At 39.4% G+C, this 21504-nt stretch overlaps 2 protein-coding genes across 2 annotated transcripts in view; one reads left to right on the top strand and one right to left on the bottom strand.

The window, feature by feature from the left end:
* The window catches only part of LOC149831015 (uncharacterized), a 112453-nt gene extending 98712 nt beyond the window's left edge, over window positions 1–13741 (top strand). Inside the window, exons 5-11 of the mRNA XM_090013609.1 lie at window positions 4957–5043; window positions 5149–5193; window positions 5357–5452; window positions 5590–5691; window positions 13101–13187; window positions 13261–13328; window positions 13454–13741. Of these exons, the coding sequence (XP_089869735.1) occupies window positions 4957–5043; window positions 5149–5193; window positions 5357–5452; window positions 5590–5691; window positions 13101–13187; window positions 13261–13328; window positions 13454–13538 (570 nt within the window). The 3' untranslated portion in view covers window positions 13539–13741. The remainder of the gene's footprint in view (window positions 1–4956; window positions 5044–5148; window positions 5194–5356; window positions 5453–5589; window positions 5692–13100; window positions 13188–13260; window positions 13329–13453) is intronic.
* A 1281-nt stretch (window positions 13742–15022) lies between these two features.
* LOC149831014 (eukaryotic translation initiation factor 4E-2-like) overlaps window positions 15023–21504 on the bottom strand; it is a 36741-nt gene continuing 30259 nt past the window's right edge. The window contains 1 exon segment of the mRNA XM_090012912.1: window positions 15023–15318. Coding sequence (XP_089869038.1) covers window positions 15268–15318 — 51 coding nt within the window. The 3' untranslated portion in view covers window positions 15023–15267.

The following is a 21504-nucleotide window of genomic DNA, read 5'->3' as shown; positions in this document are numbered from 1 at the left end:
CTTGTTCGAAAAATCAAGCAGCAGGTTCAGAACCTGCCACCATTATCCATACCCCCACAAGATGCATACTTGGTTCTAGAAGTGGACGGGTGTATGGAAGGCTGGGGAGGGGTCATAAAATGGAAGCCTCGAAAATATGACCCTAAAACTATGGAGAAACCTTGCGCTTATGCAAGTGGCAAGTTCAATCCCCCAAAATCATCAATCGATGCTGAAATACATGCGGTGATGAACAGTTTGGAAAGTTTGAAGCTATATTATCTTGAGCAGAAGGAATTGTTGATCAGAACAGACTGCCAGGCGATTATAAGCTTCTTCAACAAAACAAATGTAAACAAGCCATCAAGGGTTCGATGGATTGCATTTGTGGATTTCATCACAGGATTGGGCATCAACATCATCTTCGAGCACATTGAGGGAAAAGAGAACGTGTTAGCTGACACGTTATCCAGGATGATTACAGTAATCATCCAAGAAAAGGGGAATTTTCCTAATGAAAAATTGTCAATTATTAACAAATTTTATGATTTTTCACAGGAATGGAGATCCAAAGCATCCCCATCTCAGCAAATGCAGAAGGAGGCCCAATTGCTGGGCGCTCAGGTAGTGACCTTGTTGCAGAATACAAGGCCACAATTGAAAGACTTCACCCTCCTTTCCGGTTCGGAATCTTCAATGAAGGACAATCCATGGAGGAGTGCAGTCGACTCAGCGGTATTCTACGCGACTTAGAAAATATCGCCCATAAACATGCTGAAGAAGCCCTAAGGACTATAATTGAAATACAGGAAATAAAATTACAAACCTGTATTAACAGTTCAACAAGAGATAATTACTGGGGCGACATCAGAGCAATAATTCAGCAGTCATTATCAAAAGTAAAAGAAATAACCTTGACTTTACTAAAAATTCTCGCAAGAAATGAAAAAGTCATGATATAAAAACTGCTGGGGGGGCAAAACTTTTATTTTGTCGTATTTGTCGTCTTGTAATAATTCGCCTGCGAGCGAATCTGCTTTTTCAGTTTGTCGTTTTGTGATTGTCGTCTTGTAATAATTCGCCTGCGTGCGAATCTTTTTAGTTTTTGTCGTTTTTCGCCTGCGTGCGAATATTTTACTTTTTGTCGTATTCGCATTATTGCACTAGAACAACCATTCGGTAAGAGGATAGTCTCAGAAAGTACAGACTGGAGACACTAACAGCACCGGCTTCACGAGACTCCTTTCTCTACGCCTTAGCTTCTGGAATCCAATAGGTAATTTCTTAACTCTCAATACCGGACGGGTCGTACTACTCGCTCTGATACCAAAAAGGAAACGGAACCGAAAAGATCGGAAACCGGGAGGTAGACGGACGGAAGCAAACTTAAAAACAGAGAACAGAGCACACACATAAAACTTGAAATTTATTTCCCCAAAAAAGGAAACGGAACCGAAAAGATCGGAAACCGGGAGGTAGACGGACGGAAGCAAACTTAAAAACAGAGAACAGAGCGCACACATAAAACTTGAAATTTATTTCCCATAAGGTTGTAAACTTACACGGACTGAAGACTGACTGACGAAGAACTGGACGAAGGACTGGAAGACTTGGAAAATCAGGAAGAGGTTCTCGGTCTGAGCTCTCTCGATGATTTTCTAAGGCAGACTGAGGAGGTATTTATAACCTCCAGAGGCCTGCAATAATGCGAGGGAATCGCAATAATGCAGTGCCTTTACAGCTGGCTGCAATAATGCGAGGGAATCGTAATAATGCAGCTGCATTTACAGCTGGCCGCAATAATGCAGCTCGACGACAAAGTGGGTCCGCAATAATGCGGCCGACAAAGTTATTCGCAATAATGCGAATACGACAAAAAGTAAAATATTCGCACGCAGGCGAAAAACGACAAAAACTAAAAAGATTCGCACGCAGGCGAATTATTACAAGACGACAATCACAAAACGACAAACTGAAAAAGCAGATTCGCTCGCAGGCGAATTATTACAAGACGACAACTACAATACGACAAAATAAAAGTTTTGCCCGTAGGTAGTGGCCCCCAGCAGTTTTTATATCATGACTTTTTCATTTCTTGCGAGAATTTTTAGTAAAGTCAAGGTTATTTCTTTTACTTTATATCGTACTACTCGCTCTGATACCAAAAAGGAAACGGAACCGAAAAGATCGGAAACCGGGAGGTAGACGGACGGAAGCAAACTTAAAAACAGAGAACAGAGCACACACATAAAACTTGAAATTTATTTCCCATAAGGTTGTAAACTTACACGGTATTAAACCTGGATCAGATTTGCGCATGTCCTAAACATAGCAAATCTGTCTAGTTTTGGGGATCCACAATCATGATTACGTAAATATATCTTTTCCCATGAATAAACTCCAAAAAAAAAATGGGAATCAAACTCTTATTAGGGTAAATCTCTTGATTTACTCTTTTCCCCATGTATTTTTTTTTACCAAATCATAGCATGGAATACAAATCCATGCCTTTGTTCTCATTCACAACAAAAGAAAAATCCGTACATTGTAGGAATAGAGGAAAACCCCTTAATGGATGGTTGGATCGTCCTCTTCTTCTACTTCCTTCTTCCCTCTTTCTTTCTCTTTTCCTTTCCCTTTCTTTCTTTCTTCTCTCTTTTTTTTTCTTTTGTTTAAGCAAGAGGGGGTGATGCCCCCCCCCTTCTCCGGCCCTCTTTAGATGGGATGGGGAGGGTGGGTTTCCCTCTTGGACCCTCTCCTTTCTTGCCCTTTTTTAAAAACTTTTTTGAAAATTTCTATATATATATATATATATATATATATATATATATATATTTTCAAACCTCCTTAAAAGCTCTATGAGGGACCATTTTTAAAAGCCCTAATCAGCCCCCGTTACCAACTCGGAATTAATAAAAAATAAGTAATTATTAAATATTTAATTAATTATTAATTGTTTAAAAGCTTCCAAAAATAGTCAAATTGACTAGGAAGACTTTTTATACTTAATTAACTCTAATTTAAAGTTGTAAATATGTTGGGCATGGATTTGGATTTAGATCCGGATCCAAGATCCAAATCTAACTCCACAAATCCAAGTGGATTTCGGATTAGACCAAATCCAGATTAATATGGGTCTTGGATAGAGTCCATATCCATATTAATTTGGGTCAAACCCACCAGGTCCGATCCGATCCAAATCCGGATCCAGTTTAACAAACTGTTCATTTTTTGTAAAAACGCAATTTTCGGGCCAACCGGAACTCGAATTCAGCAAAGTAACATATCGTTGCGCTCGGCATTTAGAGATGAATCCAACAGCATATTACACTACTATCAAATTTCGAACATTACCCAAAAATAACCTGAATTTCGCTCGAATTTAAAACTCTTTCTTACGCTTCGATTGGCTCGTTTCGACCTTGTAAATGGGACTTGAGCCAGGCTTAGACTCAAAAACATCGGTCTAAATAACGGGGTCCAATCGATTTTTCTCTCAGACTTGGCTAAGTGTGAAAAATCATAATTTGGCTAAGTGTGAAAAAGCGCGATATTACATTTTTTATTGAAGATCGAACATTTTATGTCTTTTATGGTGCAAGATGGAGCGACAGCGAAATTCTGGACGGATCTTTGGAATGGGCCACCCCTTCTTTCGTTAATTTCAGAAACTGATCAGGTTTCTCTTTCTTATATTAAGAATTTAAGAGCACTTCAGTGAAAAATGGCATGTTTGTCTTTGGAAGCTGTGTCTACCCACCTTTTCCGAGCCTTGATCAGGTATGGCACTGTTTTTTTTTTCATTTCAGCTTTCGCAAGGTAGGGACCAGATTTGGTGGAAGGGTACTTGTAGCACGGAGATGCTTTCTAGGAAAGAAATTTGAGATGCTTTTCGATCGGAAAGACCTCATCATCCATGTGATTCTCTGGTTTGGATTAAGGTCTCTCTGAGGGCAATTTGGGTTGTGTATCTAGCGTGCCAAAACAAGCTTCGCACGCAGGACAGGTTGAAAGGCTTTGGTGTGGCAATTCCAAATAGATGCCCAGTTTGCTGTAGAGTTGAGGAGAATCATCGTTACCTGTTTTTCTCATGTTCGTTTGCTCAAAAAATATGAGAAAATATTTGTAGTAAATTTCAGGTTCGAAGATTACCGCATTCGAATGTAATCCATGATGGTGGAGGTCGGTCCAGTTTTCTACATGGCTGAAAAAATGTTGGGATATTGTTTTTCACATTGTGTTGTGGAGGATCTGGTGCTTGAGAAATGAGGCTTATCATGAAGGTATTATACCTGGAAGCGATGCTGCTGCTGAGTCTTTGGTTAACATGCTCGGAGCACTTTCACTCGTTGGATTGGAAGGAGCATGAGGTTCAGCGTGTTCAGGCATTTGCTCGTTTAGGCATCATTTCAGATTCCTTTGGATCGGGGAATCTAATCTTCTTACTTTCAGATTTGCATCGGTTCAGTTCTGGGGTATGGATTTAATTTCCTTTGCAGCATATGATGAAGAAAAATTTTATGTTATAGGAGATTTCCGTAGACAGCATGACAGGCTGTTGGTGGAGGCCTGTTGCTGTGATTATTTCTTGAGTTTTCCAGGTTGTTGCCAATGATGTTAGCTGGCACAGGATTCTCGTGGCTGCTTGTGAAGGGCGGGTTTCTTCTTCTGCAGCTATCGTTTTCTCGAAACATTTTGATATTGAAAAATGTATTTTCAAGGGTCCTTTATTGGCCATGGACTCTATTCTTCTATTTCTGGGTTCATGTGACAATTTATTTTGGAAGGATAAGACAGATCAGATGTAATTGCTTTTATATTTAATATATCCTCGGGGTAACTCCCCCCAGCGTTCTCTCAAAAAAAAAAAGGGAAGGAGAAGGAATCCTTGACCTGCAACAGATAGAGGAGGATGAGAATTTATCCAATTACATAGTTTGGGCTACTATATCATTGTAAATTAACATGTTATTTCAGGTAATACGGATGGTGGTGAGCACATATCAAGCAGCCAGTGGTGCAGGAGCAGCAGCCATGGAAGAGCTTGAACTACAAACTCGTGAGGTTTTACTCTCACCATTTTTATTTGAGCGATAGTTGTGATGGCGTTCTTACAGTATAAAATTTCTTGGAATATTGAACTAATTTATCTGTGCCCTACTCCAATAGGTCCTGGAAGGGAAGAGACCAACTTGCAAAATTTTCAAGCAACAGGTTTGTTCTGTCATAACTCGATCAGATGTACTTATGCTACAGTAAACATTTTTTACAGGAGATTTTTTCCTCAGAATAGCATAGTTTGCTTGTTGTGTTAATTGAATAATATATATTCCTCCATTGATTGTAAAATGCACTCGTATCTCATTCTGATATGCAGTATGCTTTCAATCTTTTCTCTCACAATGCCCCAATTCTATCAAATGGTTATAATGAAGAAGAAATGAAATTGGTAAAGGAGACAAGAAAAATTTGGGTATGTTTCTTTTGTCTTCTAGTTATCTGAATTTGCATTTTTTGAAGTTTACTTTCATTTTTACTTTTTAAATTCATAATTAGCATTGCAATCCATATGACTTGCTCACGGACTTTGCCTTTTAATTGCTCTTGCAGAATGATCCAAATGTGAAGGTAACCGCCACATGTATTCGAGTTCCCGTAATGCGCGCACATGCTGAGAGTGTGAATCTGCAATTTGAGAAGTCGCTTGATGAGGTAATCTGGATAAGTTTAACCACCTAGCATTTGTGCTGCTCGTATGTGTTACATGGAATGTGATTCATGTTCATCTTTTCATTGCTTCTTCAACCTTTTGCTATATGCTAAATATTCAGTGGCTGTAGTAGGGTAGTTATTCTTGCTCCTAGTGTTTCAATGAAAAAAACTCTATAATAGCTATCTCTTTTGAAATCTAACAGATAAATTTGGAAAAACAATAAAAAAGGAAAAAGCGAAATCAAGAACCCAAAACCAAAAGTTAAACATGCTGTTTTTAAGGATGCTTTTGCCAATGATTGGTCCATGAACAATGGGAATGCCATTTTTCCAGGATATGCTTTACGTGTGATAGTGTGGTCAAATCTACAGGGTGTCTTTCTTTTGGGAAAAAAAAAACTATAAGGCAGCTATTCTTCACAGATGGCCTTATGGGTAGGGGTGGCAATTTCTGACACGACCCGCCAACCCGACCCGCCAACCCGCCTCTTAGGCGGGTTCGGGTTGGGCTTAAGCCAACCCGTTTAATAAACGGGTCGACTCGCGTAACCCGTTTATTAAACAGGTCGGGTTCGGGTTGGGGGTATGCCAACCCGCCAACCCGGCTGACCCGTTTAATAAACGGGTTAGGCGGGTGGGTCAACCCGCCAACCCGTCTGCCCGACCCGTCAACCCGCCAACCCGACCCGTCAACCCGACCCGCCAACCTGCCTACCTGCCAACCTGATCCATCAACTGCCAACCCGACCCGCCAACCCGGCCCGCCAATCTGACCCGCGAACCTGAAAACTCGTTTACCCGACCCAACCCATTTATTAAATGGGTTGGCGGGTCGTGTCGGGTTACCCGTTTATTAAACGGGTCGGGTTCGTGTTTGCCACAGCTGACCCGTTTAATAAACGGGTCGGGTTCGGGTTGAGGTATGCTGACACGCCAACCCGCCAACCCGACCCGATTGCCACCCCTACTTATGGGTGCCTCTGAGTGGTGAATACCTATGTGAAGCGGGGAGTAAAGCTTCATGCATCAGAAAGAGGTATGTCTAGGTGTCCAAAACTGTAGGATTGTAAAAGTAAATAATCATTGTTCATGAAGTGCTCAACCCATTGCTGTTGGCACTGAGATGTGTGATATTAGTACGGTTGGTTTGTAGGAGGTAAAATAGGCTGGCATCTAACTCGAAGATGGTCACTACATCTATTCCGTTGTCATTCTGACATGCCCATGTTTGGAGTATTCTGAATCTTCTTTTGTATACTGTGAAAGCTACATTTCAAAGATGATCATGTTGGCATTAAGAGAGTGGAGGTGCAGAAAAGTTGGATTTTATTGATCTCGTAGAATGGGGAGAATGGAATAATATATGCCTGGTTTCATGACTTCCTGCTGTATTGCTGTTTGCTGGGGTTATGGGTTTTGACAATGCTACTTTAAAGAGGCCCTTCTGGCCCGAACCTAGAAACCTAAGAATTAAGATCCTTTGCAAACTTGCTGCCGTTGTTGCCCTAACGCAGGGTAATGCATGAATGACCTTTCTTACATGCTGAATGTGCTGCTACATCTGGTTCCATCCTCATGCATTGATAATGCACACGTCTAACATGCCCCCCATTCATTTTCTTATGAAAAGATGATATAACCAGTCTCTCAATTGAAAAGGTACTAAACAGGATGGTGCATAAGGGCATTTTGGTTGTGGATTGTGCTTGATTGCTCAGGGTCTAGGTCGATTCTATGTGTGTGCACACCCCGCGCACGTTCACACACACACACACACACACACACCTGTGCACACACAGTGACAGACACACACATATGCACATACATTTCAAACTGATCATATACACTCGAGTGTATTGGCAGCCTATATGCCTTAATTGTTTCTAAACATGGTGATTTTGAAGATGCTATGATGTCGTTTCCATTCAAGTTCTTTGTGTGTGTGTGCGCATGCATGCGTAAATATATATATATATATATATATGGTGGTTCTGTACCATGATAGCTTATTGTAACGACCCCAACTCATACTCATGAAAAAATGATAAATTTTTTTTAGTTTTTAAACAAGTGCGAAAACATTCCCAGAGACCTGGGGCCTTTCAGTTAAAATACAACCACCACCACAAGGGATCTTATACTCATCTTTCATACCAAACCAAACCAAACTTTATTTATTCAAATGCATATAGTTTGAAACATAAGTAAATAAAGCAAAAAGAAGAGTTACGCTATCCAAAAGAATCTGCCAAGCAACCGTGTAGTCCCTTCATAGCTTCTCTCAGAAGCAAGTCACTCTACTAGGCATCTGAGGCTGCGAAAAACAAAAAAAATAGGGGTATCAGAATCCAAAGAATTCTGTGTACGAATTCCTCTAATGAAACAAACAAGTAAAAAGAAAATAAATAAGATTCATGCAATATTTTAGAGGGATGTAATTATGACAATTTTATAATTCAATTAATCATTCATGCAATAGAGAACAATTTTTAAGCATGAGGAAACAATTAATAAACAACAGAGATCACAAATTAAGCAATACAAAGATCTAGCATGCATTAGAGAACAAATATCATGCATTCATCATTATATCAAAATTCAGGAAACAAGTAAATATGCATGATCTAATGCATAGTAAGAATATGCATGATTTCAATGCAATGCATGAACAAATTATTATCTTTAATCAAGTCCTTTTTTACATGCATGTCTCTATTAAATGCACACAATTTAAGTTTCACTCTTTTATTTTCATTACTCACAGATACTCAAAACAGGTAAGAATTTTCGAGGTTAAATAGGGTTCTTAGGGTAACTTAGCATACAAGTTGTATTTTATTATTGGGTTTCAAACTTAGCCCTCGATTGATATCAAGAAACATCATCCATCGAAACAATAGAAATCAACATCTAATATCGAGACACCAGGGACATTAGCATCCATAAGTGTTACTTTTTTGGTATACCAAAACAACAGTTGTCTTTACACACCACCCTAGGCAAAGTAGTGGACTCTCCCTAAAACCGTGGTCAGAAGAAAGAACCTCAGTATCGGGTTTCAGAGTAATCAATAATGCACACAGAGTTTTTGTATCCTCGTGTTTCTCCAAAACCGAAACTTTAAGATTTTCACTCTAACGATGAGAGATCTCAAAACGTATATTACAATGCTCTTTTATCTTTACTTGTTTATTAATAATCAATTCTTTAATTTGCAATTCAGCATGCAAACAAAGACACAAACTCGCATATTTTCCTGCGAGAACCATCACAGGACCACCGTCCGCAGAAATGCATAGAACAATGTAAAACAGTGCAACATTAATGTGAATTTTGCGATGCATTTGAAAATAAGTAAAAAAAGAGAAAACCAAAGCTCGAGGCTCAACAGGCCTACGATGATTCATTTTGATCACCGAAGCACCATATGCAAAAACCATAATAATATGGCATATATGAAATAAATCACATGCTTTCTAAATGCACCTTCATATATGGAAAATATAACTATGCGCGTGAAACTAGGATATTTATAAGCATGCTTTTATTCAATTCATATGGCAGTGACATTTAATGCTCATATTCAAGTCAATTGCATGCTTTCATTCATTACGCATAATCATGTCAATTGCATACTTTCATTAAGTACACGTATTAACATCAATGCACGATTTCTTTGAGTGTACATATATATGTCAATGAATGTTTTCTTTTGAGTGTGCATATTCATGTCAACTGTATGCTCTCATTTAGCAAGCATGAGAACTCACTCCCACATAAGCACACACTGTCTGCATTCCAAAATTGAAGTTTTATGTATGCATGTGATAACCAATCTGCATTTAAAGCCAAAGCAAGCAAGTTGTGTCAACTGCGCATGTGAAATATTCCATTATTAGCATGCATAAGGGTCAAACTGGAAGGTTGATCCAGTATAAATCAGCTTGTTTCTCAAGCAAAGATATGGACATTTAATGACATCACAGGTGTTACCATCTTACCAAGAATCTGGAAATTTAACATGCATACCTAATATAAAATTTCCAGGTTTGCATAACACCAAGTGTTGAAAGACGAAATTTTTAAAGTTGGCTTATCAAACCTAGTCTACTTCTGGGGTTTAGCCCGACTCAGCTGAACCCAAACAGGCTACCCACCTATCCCATAACTAAATTCTTGTTTTAGCAACCTTTGCTTCAATATATATATATATATATATATATATATATATATATATATATATATATATATATATATATATATATATATATATATATATATATATATATATAATTTTTTGTGAAAACAGACCGGCATTGAGCTTGGCTTCAACCCAGCCGAGTTGAGTCGGCTGAGTGGCCTGGACAGGCCCTCCTACCAGTCCAGCTACTCGGCTGGACTGGTCCTGGCAGGACCCAACCTGCCCTAGTCCACTCGAGTGGCTGGACTGGGCCTGACAGGCCCAGTCAAGCACACAGGGCTGTCAAGCCAGCCTCGGCTTGACAACCCATGCACAAGCCTCTAGCCCGGGCCTGCGTGGGAAGTCTTATCAGGGCCTGGCAGTCAGGCTGCCAATCCAAGCTGACGAAACCAGCCCAGCGAAACCCAGTTGGTTGACTGAGTTGCTAAAACTCCAACAGACCACATTTTTTTTTCTCTTAAAGCACCCAACATGGCTATATATATATATATATATATATATATATATATGTTTATAATTTTTTTTTGAAACAGAAAATAAACATAATATACATATATGTAGCATGCAAAACACATATTATTAGATTCAATGGAGCATGCCTATACACGCTCAACTTAGGTTGCACGTATGTGGAATTTCCTCACTCAAGTATGCATATAAATACATGATTCCACTGGGTTTTGCATGCTTGTACTGATTCGTAAATCAAATATGCAAGAGTATGCCTATATTTAATCTGTTATGCATGATTCACAGCCATCAAACACGATTTTACAGATTTTTCAGGTTAGGCATGCATCCATTAACAAATCAAATCACAAGAACACATGTAACTATTTATTCTTGCATCCCGTTACAAAAAGTATGCATGCACCAAACCTGAACCAGATTTGTGCATGTTATAAACATGGCAAATCTGTCTAATTTGGGGATCCACAAATATAAGTACGTGAATATAGATTTTTCCCTTAAATAGACTTCGAAAAAGATAAAAAATGAAACTCGCATTGGAGTAAATACCTAGATTTACTTTTTTCCTATGTATTTTTACCAAAACATTGCATGGAATACAAATCCGTGCTCTTTTTCTCATTCGAAACAAGAGAGAAACCCGTACCTTTACCATATATCGAAAAAAAAATAATGGTGGAAAACGATGGATGATCGAAGAAGAAGCCTTCTTCTTTCTCTCTTCTTTCCTTTCTCTTTCTCTCTTTTTTCTTTCTCTCTTTTTCTTTCTTCCTTTTATTATCTATTTATAGAGCTCTAAATAAGTTGGAGAAGAGAGTGCAGCCTCAGTTGAAACTCTCTTATCTATTAGAGTTTCAAAAATTTTGAAACTCTCTAAGTGTTGACTTTTCAAATTTGAGTATTTTTTTAAAAAAAAAACTTTCTTAAAGCTTTTAAGGCATGAACAAGGGCTCTATAAAGAGTCTTAAACTCTCTAAAAACAAATCTCATAATTACTTAAAATTATTTATTTATTTATTATTAATAAATAAATGCCTAAAAGCTTTCAAAAATCATATTATTGAAGTAGAACACTTCTAAAGTGATTTTATATGGGTTTAAGGGCTCTACGTAGAGTCCTAAACAATTGTCAAATTAAATTTTCAGAAATACATTAATTAATTTTTTATTTTTATTATTATTATTATTATTAAATAATAAATAAATTTTCAGAAGCTTCCAAAAATTATCAAATTAACTTGGGAGGCTTCTTAACATTAATTAACTCCAATTTTAAGGTTTCTAATGAATTTAAAGTGAAAAAAATCGTTAGGCATGTATTTAGATCTGGATCTAAGATCCAAATCCATCTTAAAAATTCAAATGGGTCTTGGATAGAGTCCAAATCCATATTAATTTAGATCAAATTCATCAGATTGATCTGATCCAAGTCCAGATCTGATTCGACAAACTGCACAATTTTTGAAAAAATGTGTTTTTCGAGCCCATCGTAGCCCGAATCAAATAAAATAAAATATCGTTGCGCTTAGAATTCTTAGACCCATCCAACGACATATTACACGAAAATCATATTTCGAATTTTGCTTGAATTTAAAGGTCAAAAATAAAACTCTTCCTTACGCTTCGATTGACTCATCTCGACTTAATCGATGAGATCGGGGCCAAGCCCAAACTCAAAAACATAAGTCAAAAATCGAGTTTCAAACGATTTTTCTCTCAAACTTTGCCAAATTTTCGAAAATCTCAAATTTAACTAAGTGTGAAAATACTTGACATTACACTTATGGTGGTACACACTCTTGTTTGTATGGATTTAGCTAACAAATGGTAAATATATCCGTACAGCTGTGTTTAATATGGTTGATTTAACATGTTAGAAGGTTTTATCATGTCTAATACACCATGAGATCCATTTTTTAGATGGTGAAAAATATGATTTAACTTTGAAACCTTTATATTGACAGTTGCTGAGAGCTCTAAATATTGGCATCTTAACCAAAATTTATGAGAACTAAGGTACCATACCTTACAAAAGTTTCTTATTGAATCCAGGAGCTTTCAATCAATGAAATACCCAGAATAATCTAGATAGCTCTAGAAATGAAGACTTTCAGTCTTAATTGGTAGAACAAGAAAACGGGTCTTTATTCATGCTTCTATGTTAAGGCTACTCATGCATGTAGCTCTTAATGCGTGTGAACATGCATGTGCATGCAACTGGATGAAGTAACTCTAAACATGACACATAAATGGATGCTCCAATTCAAGATCCAAACCATATTCCAATTTAGGAACTAACTTTAATTGTGAGCCAATGCCTTATAATTCAAGATTGGCATTTTCATTGGCTTTTCATCATCTAGGTTTTAAGTGAAATTGTCTTTTTCATTGTGGAATAAATATTGCAATGCTCTCATATTCATAGGATCACTGAATGCGTGCATGTGAGCTGAATTTGATGTTTTGATGGTGAAGTGTGCACCCTGGGCTATGCCCCTGTTTTTTGATTGCCGACGAACATGTGAATACATGTTTGATTTCTATAAACAATGTAGAAGTTATTATTAGTATAGCTTCTAATGTGAATGACCAGCATTTGCTTGGTTAAGATATATCAGCTGGTTTTTACCTAGACTGGCCTCTTTAGCTAGTCATGCGTTGTTTAAAGTTTTAGAGACTAAACCTTCAGACTTCCCTACTTTCTTGATGTTGATCATGTCTTTGGCTGATTATTCAGAACACAGCAAGGGACATTCTTAGTAGAGCTGCTGGTGTTGTGGTGATTGATGATCGGGCTTCCAATTACTTCCCTACTCCGCTAGAGGTCTCTCTCTCTCCCTCTCCCTCTCTCTCTTTATGTGAATTTTGACATTGTTGTTTATTATGATGATTTCAAGGTGTCAAGCAAAGATGATGTTGCAGTTGGTCGGATTCGTCATGATGTATCCCAGGATGGTGATTATGGGTAAGCCTGCTAAGGCACACACACTCACTCGTGTGTGTGTGTGTGAGAGAGAGAGAGAGATTGTGGATGTGCATGCTCGAATTGGTTGGTCTATCACTAAGGTTTATCTCTGGTATTGTTGACAGGCTGGATATTTTTGTCTGTGGCGATCAGATTCGGAAGGGAGCTGCCCTTAATGCGGTTCAAATTGCGGAGAAGTTACTTAGCTAGCTGAATTCCTTAATCAACAGAGTGAAATGGGTCCAGTTTTGTTTCTCACCAAATAGAGCAGCATTAGATATTAGAATATTTATGTTGAAACCTAGTCCAGTTTTGACTGCTTGATGCATGTTTGTCTGTGTGGATTCTGAGCTCAGACCATATACAGATTATCCTGCCTTTACAAAGGTTTTGCTCTTTGCTTTTCATCTAAAGCTGCAAGGATAACTCAACTGAATGTTAGGCTATATATTTTCCAAGTTGGTGATAATTTTTTTTTCATCCCAACTGCGAATTCAGATATGGTTAGAATTGAGATGTTAATCAAAGACATCTTTACGTCCAAACTCCAAATTACGTGCAAAATAAAATAGCCCATTGTTTCTGCAAAATAGAAGTTACAAACATCAAAATCACAAACAAATAATGATATTTTCATTAAAACTGTATTATTGCAATATTTTGGCAGTTAAATTTGGTGAGAAAATATCTCCTTTTTCCCTGTAATATTTTCAAAATATAAACCAAATCTTTCTCTATGGATTGAAGAGGTATACAAGGATACGAGGTGAAAAAATGGCCAAAGACCATCAACTCCCAGTCATCTCAACAATCATGGGAAAATTGGTCAGGTTCAACATAAAGATTATGAAAATTGAAATTCATATTAATCAAAGTCAAATCATCAGCTGGCATATCACCAGGATTCAGGCAGAATGAAAATATCTCCTTTTTCCCTGTAATATTTTCAAAATATAAACCAAATCTTTCTCTATGGATTGAAGAGGTATACAAGGATACGAGGTGAAAAAATGGTCAAAGACCATCAACTCCCAGACATCTCAACAATCATGGGAAAATTGGCCAGGTTCGACATAAAAATTATGAAAATTGAAAATCATATTAATCAAAGTCAAATCATCAGTTGGCATATCACCAGGATTCAGTACAATCATCTAGCGATATTTTAGAACTTGGAACTACTAAAATCTATGTTCTTGTTTTGGTCTGGCTATGACTTGACAGAGAACGGCAAATTAAGCACCTCCTTGCAGCTTTTCACAATATAAAAGCTGTACCAAAATCCTGTTCTGGGTTGAAACACACTAATCAAGCATTTGGTAGATTGCCTGATTCACACCCATGCATATACAGACTAGTCTACTGTGCCAGAAAAGTGCAGGGATCTTAAATCTGTAGGTTTCCCACTTTCTATCTAGTAAGATGCTACATGGATGTGCTACTCCTTGGAGAGGAAATGTCGGGCGGAACAGCAACCAACAATTTAGCTAACAAGCAACTCTACGAATGTATCAATAACTACACAAAGAACTGCAAAGTAATGGGCCCTACTTAACATCATTTGCTAACTTCACCAGCCAACAAGTGCAATGCTAAATATACAAGCAACCATAAGATTCAGTCTGGACAGACTTTATATACTGGTAGACCCAATGAATGCAAGTTCCAACAAGGATCAAAGACCAAATCATGTAATCCAAAGATGCAATCAATAAATAAACAAAAAATTGCAATTCTTCTACAACATTTAGTGGCACAAATCTGCCTCTAGAAATTGTGAGTTGCTCAATGAACAACAGCAACATTCCCACATTACATGTTCATTAACTGTTTTGACGAGTCTCACATTGTGAAGTTAAACTAAGGCTCTACTGCAGCACATCCACAATATTAGGAGTTAAACTTTTACATCACGTCTGGACCACATAGCAGCTCAAAATTATATGCGGTAACGGTTCTTCGCCATTCTGTCAAGTCTCTTTGCATCCTCCTGAAATCAACAGTAAGCAATTGCAGAAGATTCAAGGTATTAAGATATTTCAGATGTTATCCTTGTTTTCTGTTAGGGAAGCTGGGTTGAGTAACTAGAAAAGCATCCTATTGAGATTGGGTATTGTTTCCTTACGGGTCTGGGATCCGACCCATATCATGTATATGTTCCATCTTATGGTATTTGGGTCTGATGTAGCATACCAGATCCGACCCACACTGTACATTAGGTATTATATATTGAGGCTATAGGGCATAACGTGAAGAGCAGAACAGATTTATCTATCGGCGCCCTCTTTCACAACGATTCTTCTCTCTCCACTGCAGCAACATATTCTGGTATGATTTCTCACATGGTATCAGAGCAAGATCTTATCTAATCTCTATTCAAGGGCGTGAAGCTGATCCCAGAAGGTGCGTTTTGAGAGATCAATCTTCGAATCTCAGGTTATCGTGATTCTGTCCCTCCTCCACTTTAATCAGCATCCTCTCGAATCTAATCAACATATTCTAAACAATGAATTCTCTTCCAGTATTAATCTATTGATTCTCGGTTTCTGATTCTATTCAAGGGCGTAATCTGTTTTTTAATAAGCGTCTTTTCTTCAAGACTCACTGATTCTCAGTTTTAGATCTCATTCATTGTTCAAATCTGATTTTATATATACTTTTTTGCCATTGTCTCCTGATCTAAACATCTCTTCTTTGATCGTTCCTTTCAGATCAGATCAGTCCACAGATCTGCGTCTGTCGACTCTTCAGGATCTGATTAGCTTATCAGATCTGTCCTCGATACAATTTTTTTACGTCAGAATCAAAACAAAATACATTCATTTTAACCCAAATCCATTTTTTTTCCTCTTTTGGCATCTTCTCAGACACGTCAAATCCAGTCTTTTCTTCAGTTAGTTTTATTTGCTTTTGATCTGTGCTGTCGCCTTTGAAGTTGGAGGCAGATTTGATTACATCCTGTGCAACCCACCTAACAGCGTGAGAACTAATATAGCCGGACGTCTTTCATTCAGCGTCTAAGTGGCATCCTTTCTTCATCGCGACTGGTTCTCAAAAAAAAAAAGACATACTGCTGCATCTTTCAATACTTGTCTCCATCAGATTATTCCACTTCCTCTATCTATGGATTCTCCTTCTCTCCCATCGAGTTTTCTTGGCCAACTTATTTCTGAAAAAACTCAAACAAATTTTGCCCTTCATTAGAAGTTTGGATCTCTCTAGACACCTTGATGGTCCGTTCATGTCCCGCTAGAATTTGTTCTACAAGAAGAGTGAGATGATAAAGGGGAGGTCTCTACCAAGTTGGTTCAGAATCCAGAATTTGTGGCATGGAGAAGAAAAGATCAGGCAGTTGTCACCTACATTACCTCTACTCTCTCCCAGGAGGTATTGGTGGACATTCCCGATGAATGTTCGACTATGGAGCTCTGGCAAAAATTGGCACGGACGTACTCCCAGATCTCAGAGGCCAGAATTTTGCACTTGAAAAGAGAGTTTCAGCTTTTGAGAAAGGACTCTCTATACGTCATAGAGTATATGAATAAAATCAAGAGCATTACAAACCAATTAGCTATGGTGGGTTGCGAGGTTTCTGACAGAGACAAAGTTCAACAGGCATTAAATGGACTTGGCTATGAATATCTGATGCAACGAGGGAACCGCAACCGTCTCATTAATGGGCTGACGATGGCTGCTCCTTCCAACGCCTGATCGTACAGCACGTAATAATGCAATGGCAACGTTGAACCCCAAAGAAATGGCTCAGATCAATGGATCCGAGCACAATTTATTTAATACTGATAATGCTTACAATTGAAAGAAAGGGAAAACAAATAATCTAACAGTAAAACATAAGCAAAACGTGATTGGAATGCAAGAGGGGAAAAAAAACAGTAGCAAGGAACGTGCGGCTGAATGAAAAATAGAAAAAGAAACTTTTGAAAATTCCCATCGTCTGTACTGCACGCAACCCTAAGATGGGTATTTAACGTGTGCAGCTGGATCCGGGTCTCGGGTCCGGCCCTGGACCCGAGTCGACTCTTGTTTGCCGCTGGATCTGGGACGTTTGTGCTCTGCATCATTCTCCCCTGGTTGGGAAGAAAGTCGGCTCTGACGACTTATTGTCACCACGGTATGCGTATAGACCAGACACATTGAAGATAGGCGAAATGTGCCAATCCTGCATATCTGATGTGAACTTGAGGACGAGCTCAAGAACGGCACATGGAATGCTGAAGTTCAGGTGAGGAAGTATAGTCCCACCACTATGCCTTGCATTGCTGGTCACAAGCCCAATCAGATGTCCTTTAGAATTCAAAACACCGCCACCACTTCCACCTGGATGCTCTGCAGCCGCCATTTCAAGCATTGCAGCTATACATTTCCCCTCTATATCAGCACTCATAGTTTCAGAAGCCTTAAGAGGACCCTGGGTCTTAACAACTCTTGAGACCACACCAGAACTAACTGATGGACAAAGGTTTGATTGACGTCCCAAAAGACCATGTCCAATCACAAATGCTTTAGACCCAGGTTGTGGACAAGCAACGCCTGGATTGATGGGGCAAATACTATTTGGAACAGGATCTATTTGCAGCAGGGCAATATCCAATGGGCCTCTCGAAATATATACTGATCTTGCATCACGCCATATCTTTTGGTTGATACGATCCAACCTAACACGTATTCTTCCATAACCCTGGTAAATAGGATCTTGCACAGATGCCATTACATCATCCCCAGAGTTATGCACTTTGGCAGACACAGGCAGCAAATTTTGTTTGTTCATGATGCCATAACTTGTTGGGCCCCCATGACTCTTCAATAGCAAAGGACGTTTTTCTTCATGACCAGCTTGATATAAATGATTGACTGGTGGATAGAAATACACATATGCCTTTTGGTCAGGGACCTCAGTAGGGAACTCTATAATCTCTGGTGTGCTTAGGCATGCTTTGTATTCTGAACTAGGATTGAAGGATGACCACGCTGTAGAAAAGTCAACAACTTTGGAACAATTTTCATTTAAAGTCACTTTGCCTACTGATAATGGCAAAGTGGAAGAGGCACCCTCTATGCACAAGTACCTGCCCTTTGCAATAACAGTTCTGATGTCTGTGAATGGGATATCCAAAAAACTGAGAGAGCCCTGAATAATATCCAGCAGGCCAAAATACGATCTTCCCCTCTGCCTGTAACTGCAAGCCAGATAAGTATTCTCTCCATTTTTCTTCACCAAATCATAAGATTTGATGCCAAAAATCCATAATGGACTTGTGAACTCTGCATCCAATGCATAGACTGCTTGCACCTCATTGTTGGATTCTATCTCTTTTGTTCCAGTAAGGATGGGAAATGTCCATTGTTTGTTTGAAGCCGGTCCACTAGCTTGAGGTACTTCTCTAAACCTCCACGGCTCTAAAAGGTGAGCATTTGTAAGTATCAGACCCTCAGAGTTGAGAACAATACCAGAAGCCCAAGTTCTATCTCCAACCGTCACAAGCGCGACAGACGCCACAGCCTTCTGGAGTTGAAATAAAGGGGAATTGGCTGCAACAGAAACATCTGGGGATAACATTAAGGAATCGTTGGTAATAGTTGTTGGGTGTTCACTATGTGAAACGATATTCCTGGACGACTCCAAATTAAAGCATGTAGATTGGTTTCAAAGTTGACCACCTATACCATCTGCTATGGCATCCCATGGAAGCACAAGCTGAATTTCTATCCCTCCAGCACGTGGTCTTAGGGGTCTGGCTAGAATACCAACAAGACAAGCATGCTTACCAAAAACTGGACCACCTTCTCTGGCTCGCTGGTGGGTTGTGATCGAGCCCCCACGAGCGGTTTTCAGGGGGGAAAACAAGTTTGTCATGTCTCCTGTCATTGGCACATTGCTCGCAGCTCGACCCACCGTCAGGTTTGGGTCCCGCAGGCCATTTCTGGCCTGCGAAACCTTTACCGCAGGTTGTGGCCAAGGCTGCATGCTCGAGCCTACGTTGGGAAACCTCTCGACGACCCTCCGGGGCGGTGGGTAGGCACCACAGATCTGGTTCGTTGCAGCTACCGAGACAGAGTTCAAAAACGGTACCGTCTGTTGGTTGGTCGCGCGACCGGCATCCCTGAGCAAGCCCGCTTCAATGCCATCCAGTTGCACGACAGCTTGTTGGACGTTCAGTTGGACTGGTTCGATCGTCATCGCACCCGCGAGACCAACAACATTGACACCCAATCCACCACTCGTTTTCAGCATGGGAGTTGTGTGCGTCTCCACCGATGACTCGAGGACCACGATCCGATCTTCGAGTCCATCCAGTCGTTTCGATATGCCAGCGACATCCTCGCTTAAGCATAGCATGTCTTCTTGCATTTTGGTCACCATCTCCATCATACGCAACATCGGATCTTCGTTGCCGGTTTTCGATCCCTCTTGCTCCTTTCCGCTCGTAGGATCGTTCCTCGCTTCTTGTGCCATATTGTTGACCAAGGAGGAGGGCTGGTGCTCTGATACCATTTTGATGCAGCGAGGGAATCGCAACCGTCTCATTAATGGGTTGACGATGGCTGCTCCCTCCAATGCCTGATTGTACAGCACGTAATAACGCAATGGCAACATTGAACCCCAAAGAAATGACTCAGATCAATGGATCCGAGCACAAATTATTTAATAATGATAATGCTTACAATTGAAAGAAAGGGAAAACATATAATCTAACAGTAAAACATAAACAAAACGTGATTAGAATGCAAGAGAAAAAAAAAACAGTAGCAAGGAACGTGCGGCTGAATGAAAAATAGAAAAAGAAACTTTTGAAAATTCCCAACGTCTGTACTGCACGCAACCCTAAGATGGGTATTTAACGTGTGCAGCTGGATCCAGGTCTCGGGTCCGGCCCTGTGTAAATTTTTCTCTCGGTTCCTATATTGAGAAGGAGAAGAGAAATAGAGAAGGAGAGAAAAGGGAGAGAGCGACTTCGGCTGTCACGATTTCAATCTCAAATCGTGACCTAAACTTAGGTATTTAAGTTACATTAAGGTATGGGTCCGGGTCTGGTGTATCCAAACCCGATAAATGAAAAACAAAAAAATTACATTACATGTTACATAGAAAAGGTACATGGATCGGATCCATGGATCGGATCCTATGCACCTTTTTCACCCCCCCTCAAGTTGATCATGGTTTTGGACCATGAACAACTTGCTTTTAAGCATCCAAAAGCGATCCTTGGTTAACCCTTTTGTAAATATGTCTGCAACCTGTCTTTCAGTACTGACAAACTCAGGTTCAATCTCTTTTTCTTCAACCTTCTGTCTCACAAAGTGTTGGTTGATCTCAATGTGTTTGGCACGACTGTGATGTACTGGATTGAATGACATACTGATAGCACTTTGATTGTCGCAGAACAAGGCAGTGTGGGAGATCTTTTCTCCTACTTCAGTTAGAAGATGCCTGATCCATGTGACTTCGGCAGTGGCAGCAGCCATGGATCTATATTCAACCTCAGTGCTTGATCTAGCGATAGTTTTTTGTTTTCTACTGCTCCAAGAGACTAAATTTCTTCCAATGAAGGCACAATATCCTGATGTAGATCTTCTTTCGTCGGGATCTCCTGCCCAATCTGCATCACAATATACAGCAATTTCGTGCTCGTTTTGGCCATGGGACTGTGGTAAATATATCAATCCATCCCCAATAGTACCTTTCAGATATCTAAGGATCCTCTTGACCGCTTCCATATGTCCAGTACGTGGCGCATGCATAAATTGAGACACTTGATTGACTGAATAAACAATATCAGGTCTAGTGAATGTGAGGTATTGTAACATTCCTATTATGCTGCGATACCTGGTGGGGTCATCACACAGATCTCCATCATGAGCGCTAAGTTTTTGATGAAGTACACTCGGAGTTCCTAGAGGTTTGCAGTCTTTCATGCCTGTCTTGCTGAGAACATCTACGGTGTACTTGTGCTGAGTGAGTGTCAATCCATGAGCCTGGTTGTCAACTTCTACACCAAGGAAATAGCGTAGAACTCCAAGGTCTTTCATTTTGAACCTTTGACCTAATAAGTCTTTTATTTCTTGAATGTAGTCTGCAGAGTTTCCTGTGATGATAATATCATCGACATAAATTAATAATAGAGTGGTCACAGACTGGCTTTTAAAAATAAATAAT

Source organism: Nuphar pumila, chromosome 7 (assembly GCF_984573655.1).
Source record: "Nuphar pumila chromosome 7, dmNupPumi1.hap1.1, whole genome shotgun sequence".
Classification (NCBI taxonomy): Eukaryota; Viridiplantae; Streptophyta; class Magnoliopsida; order Nymphaeales; family Nymphaeaceae; genus Nuphar; species Nuphar pumila.
Note: the sequence above shows the minus strand (reverse complement) of the source record. Positions and strands in the feature narration are given on the sequence as shown.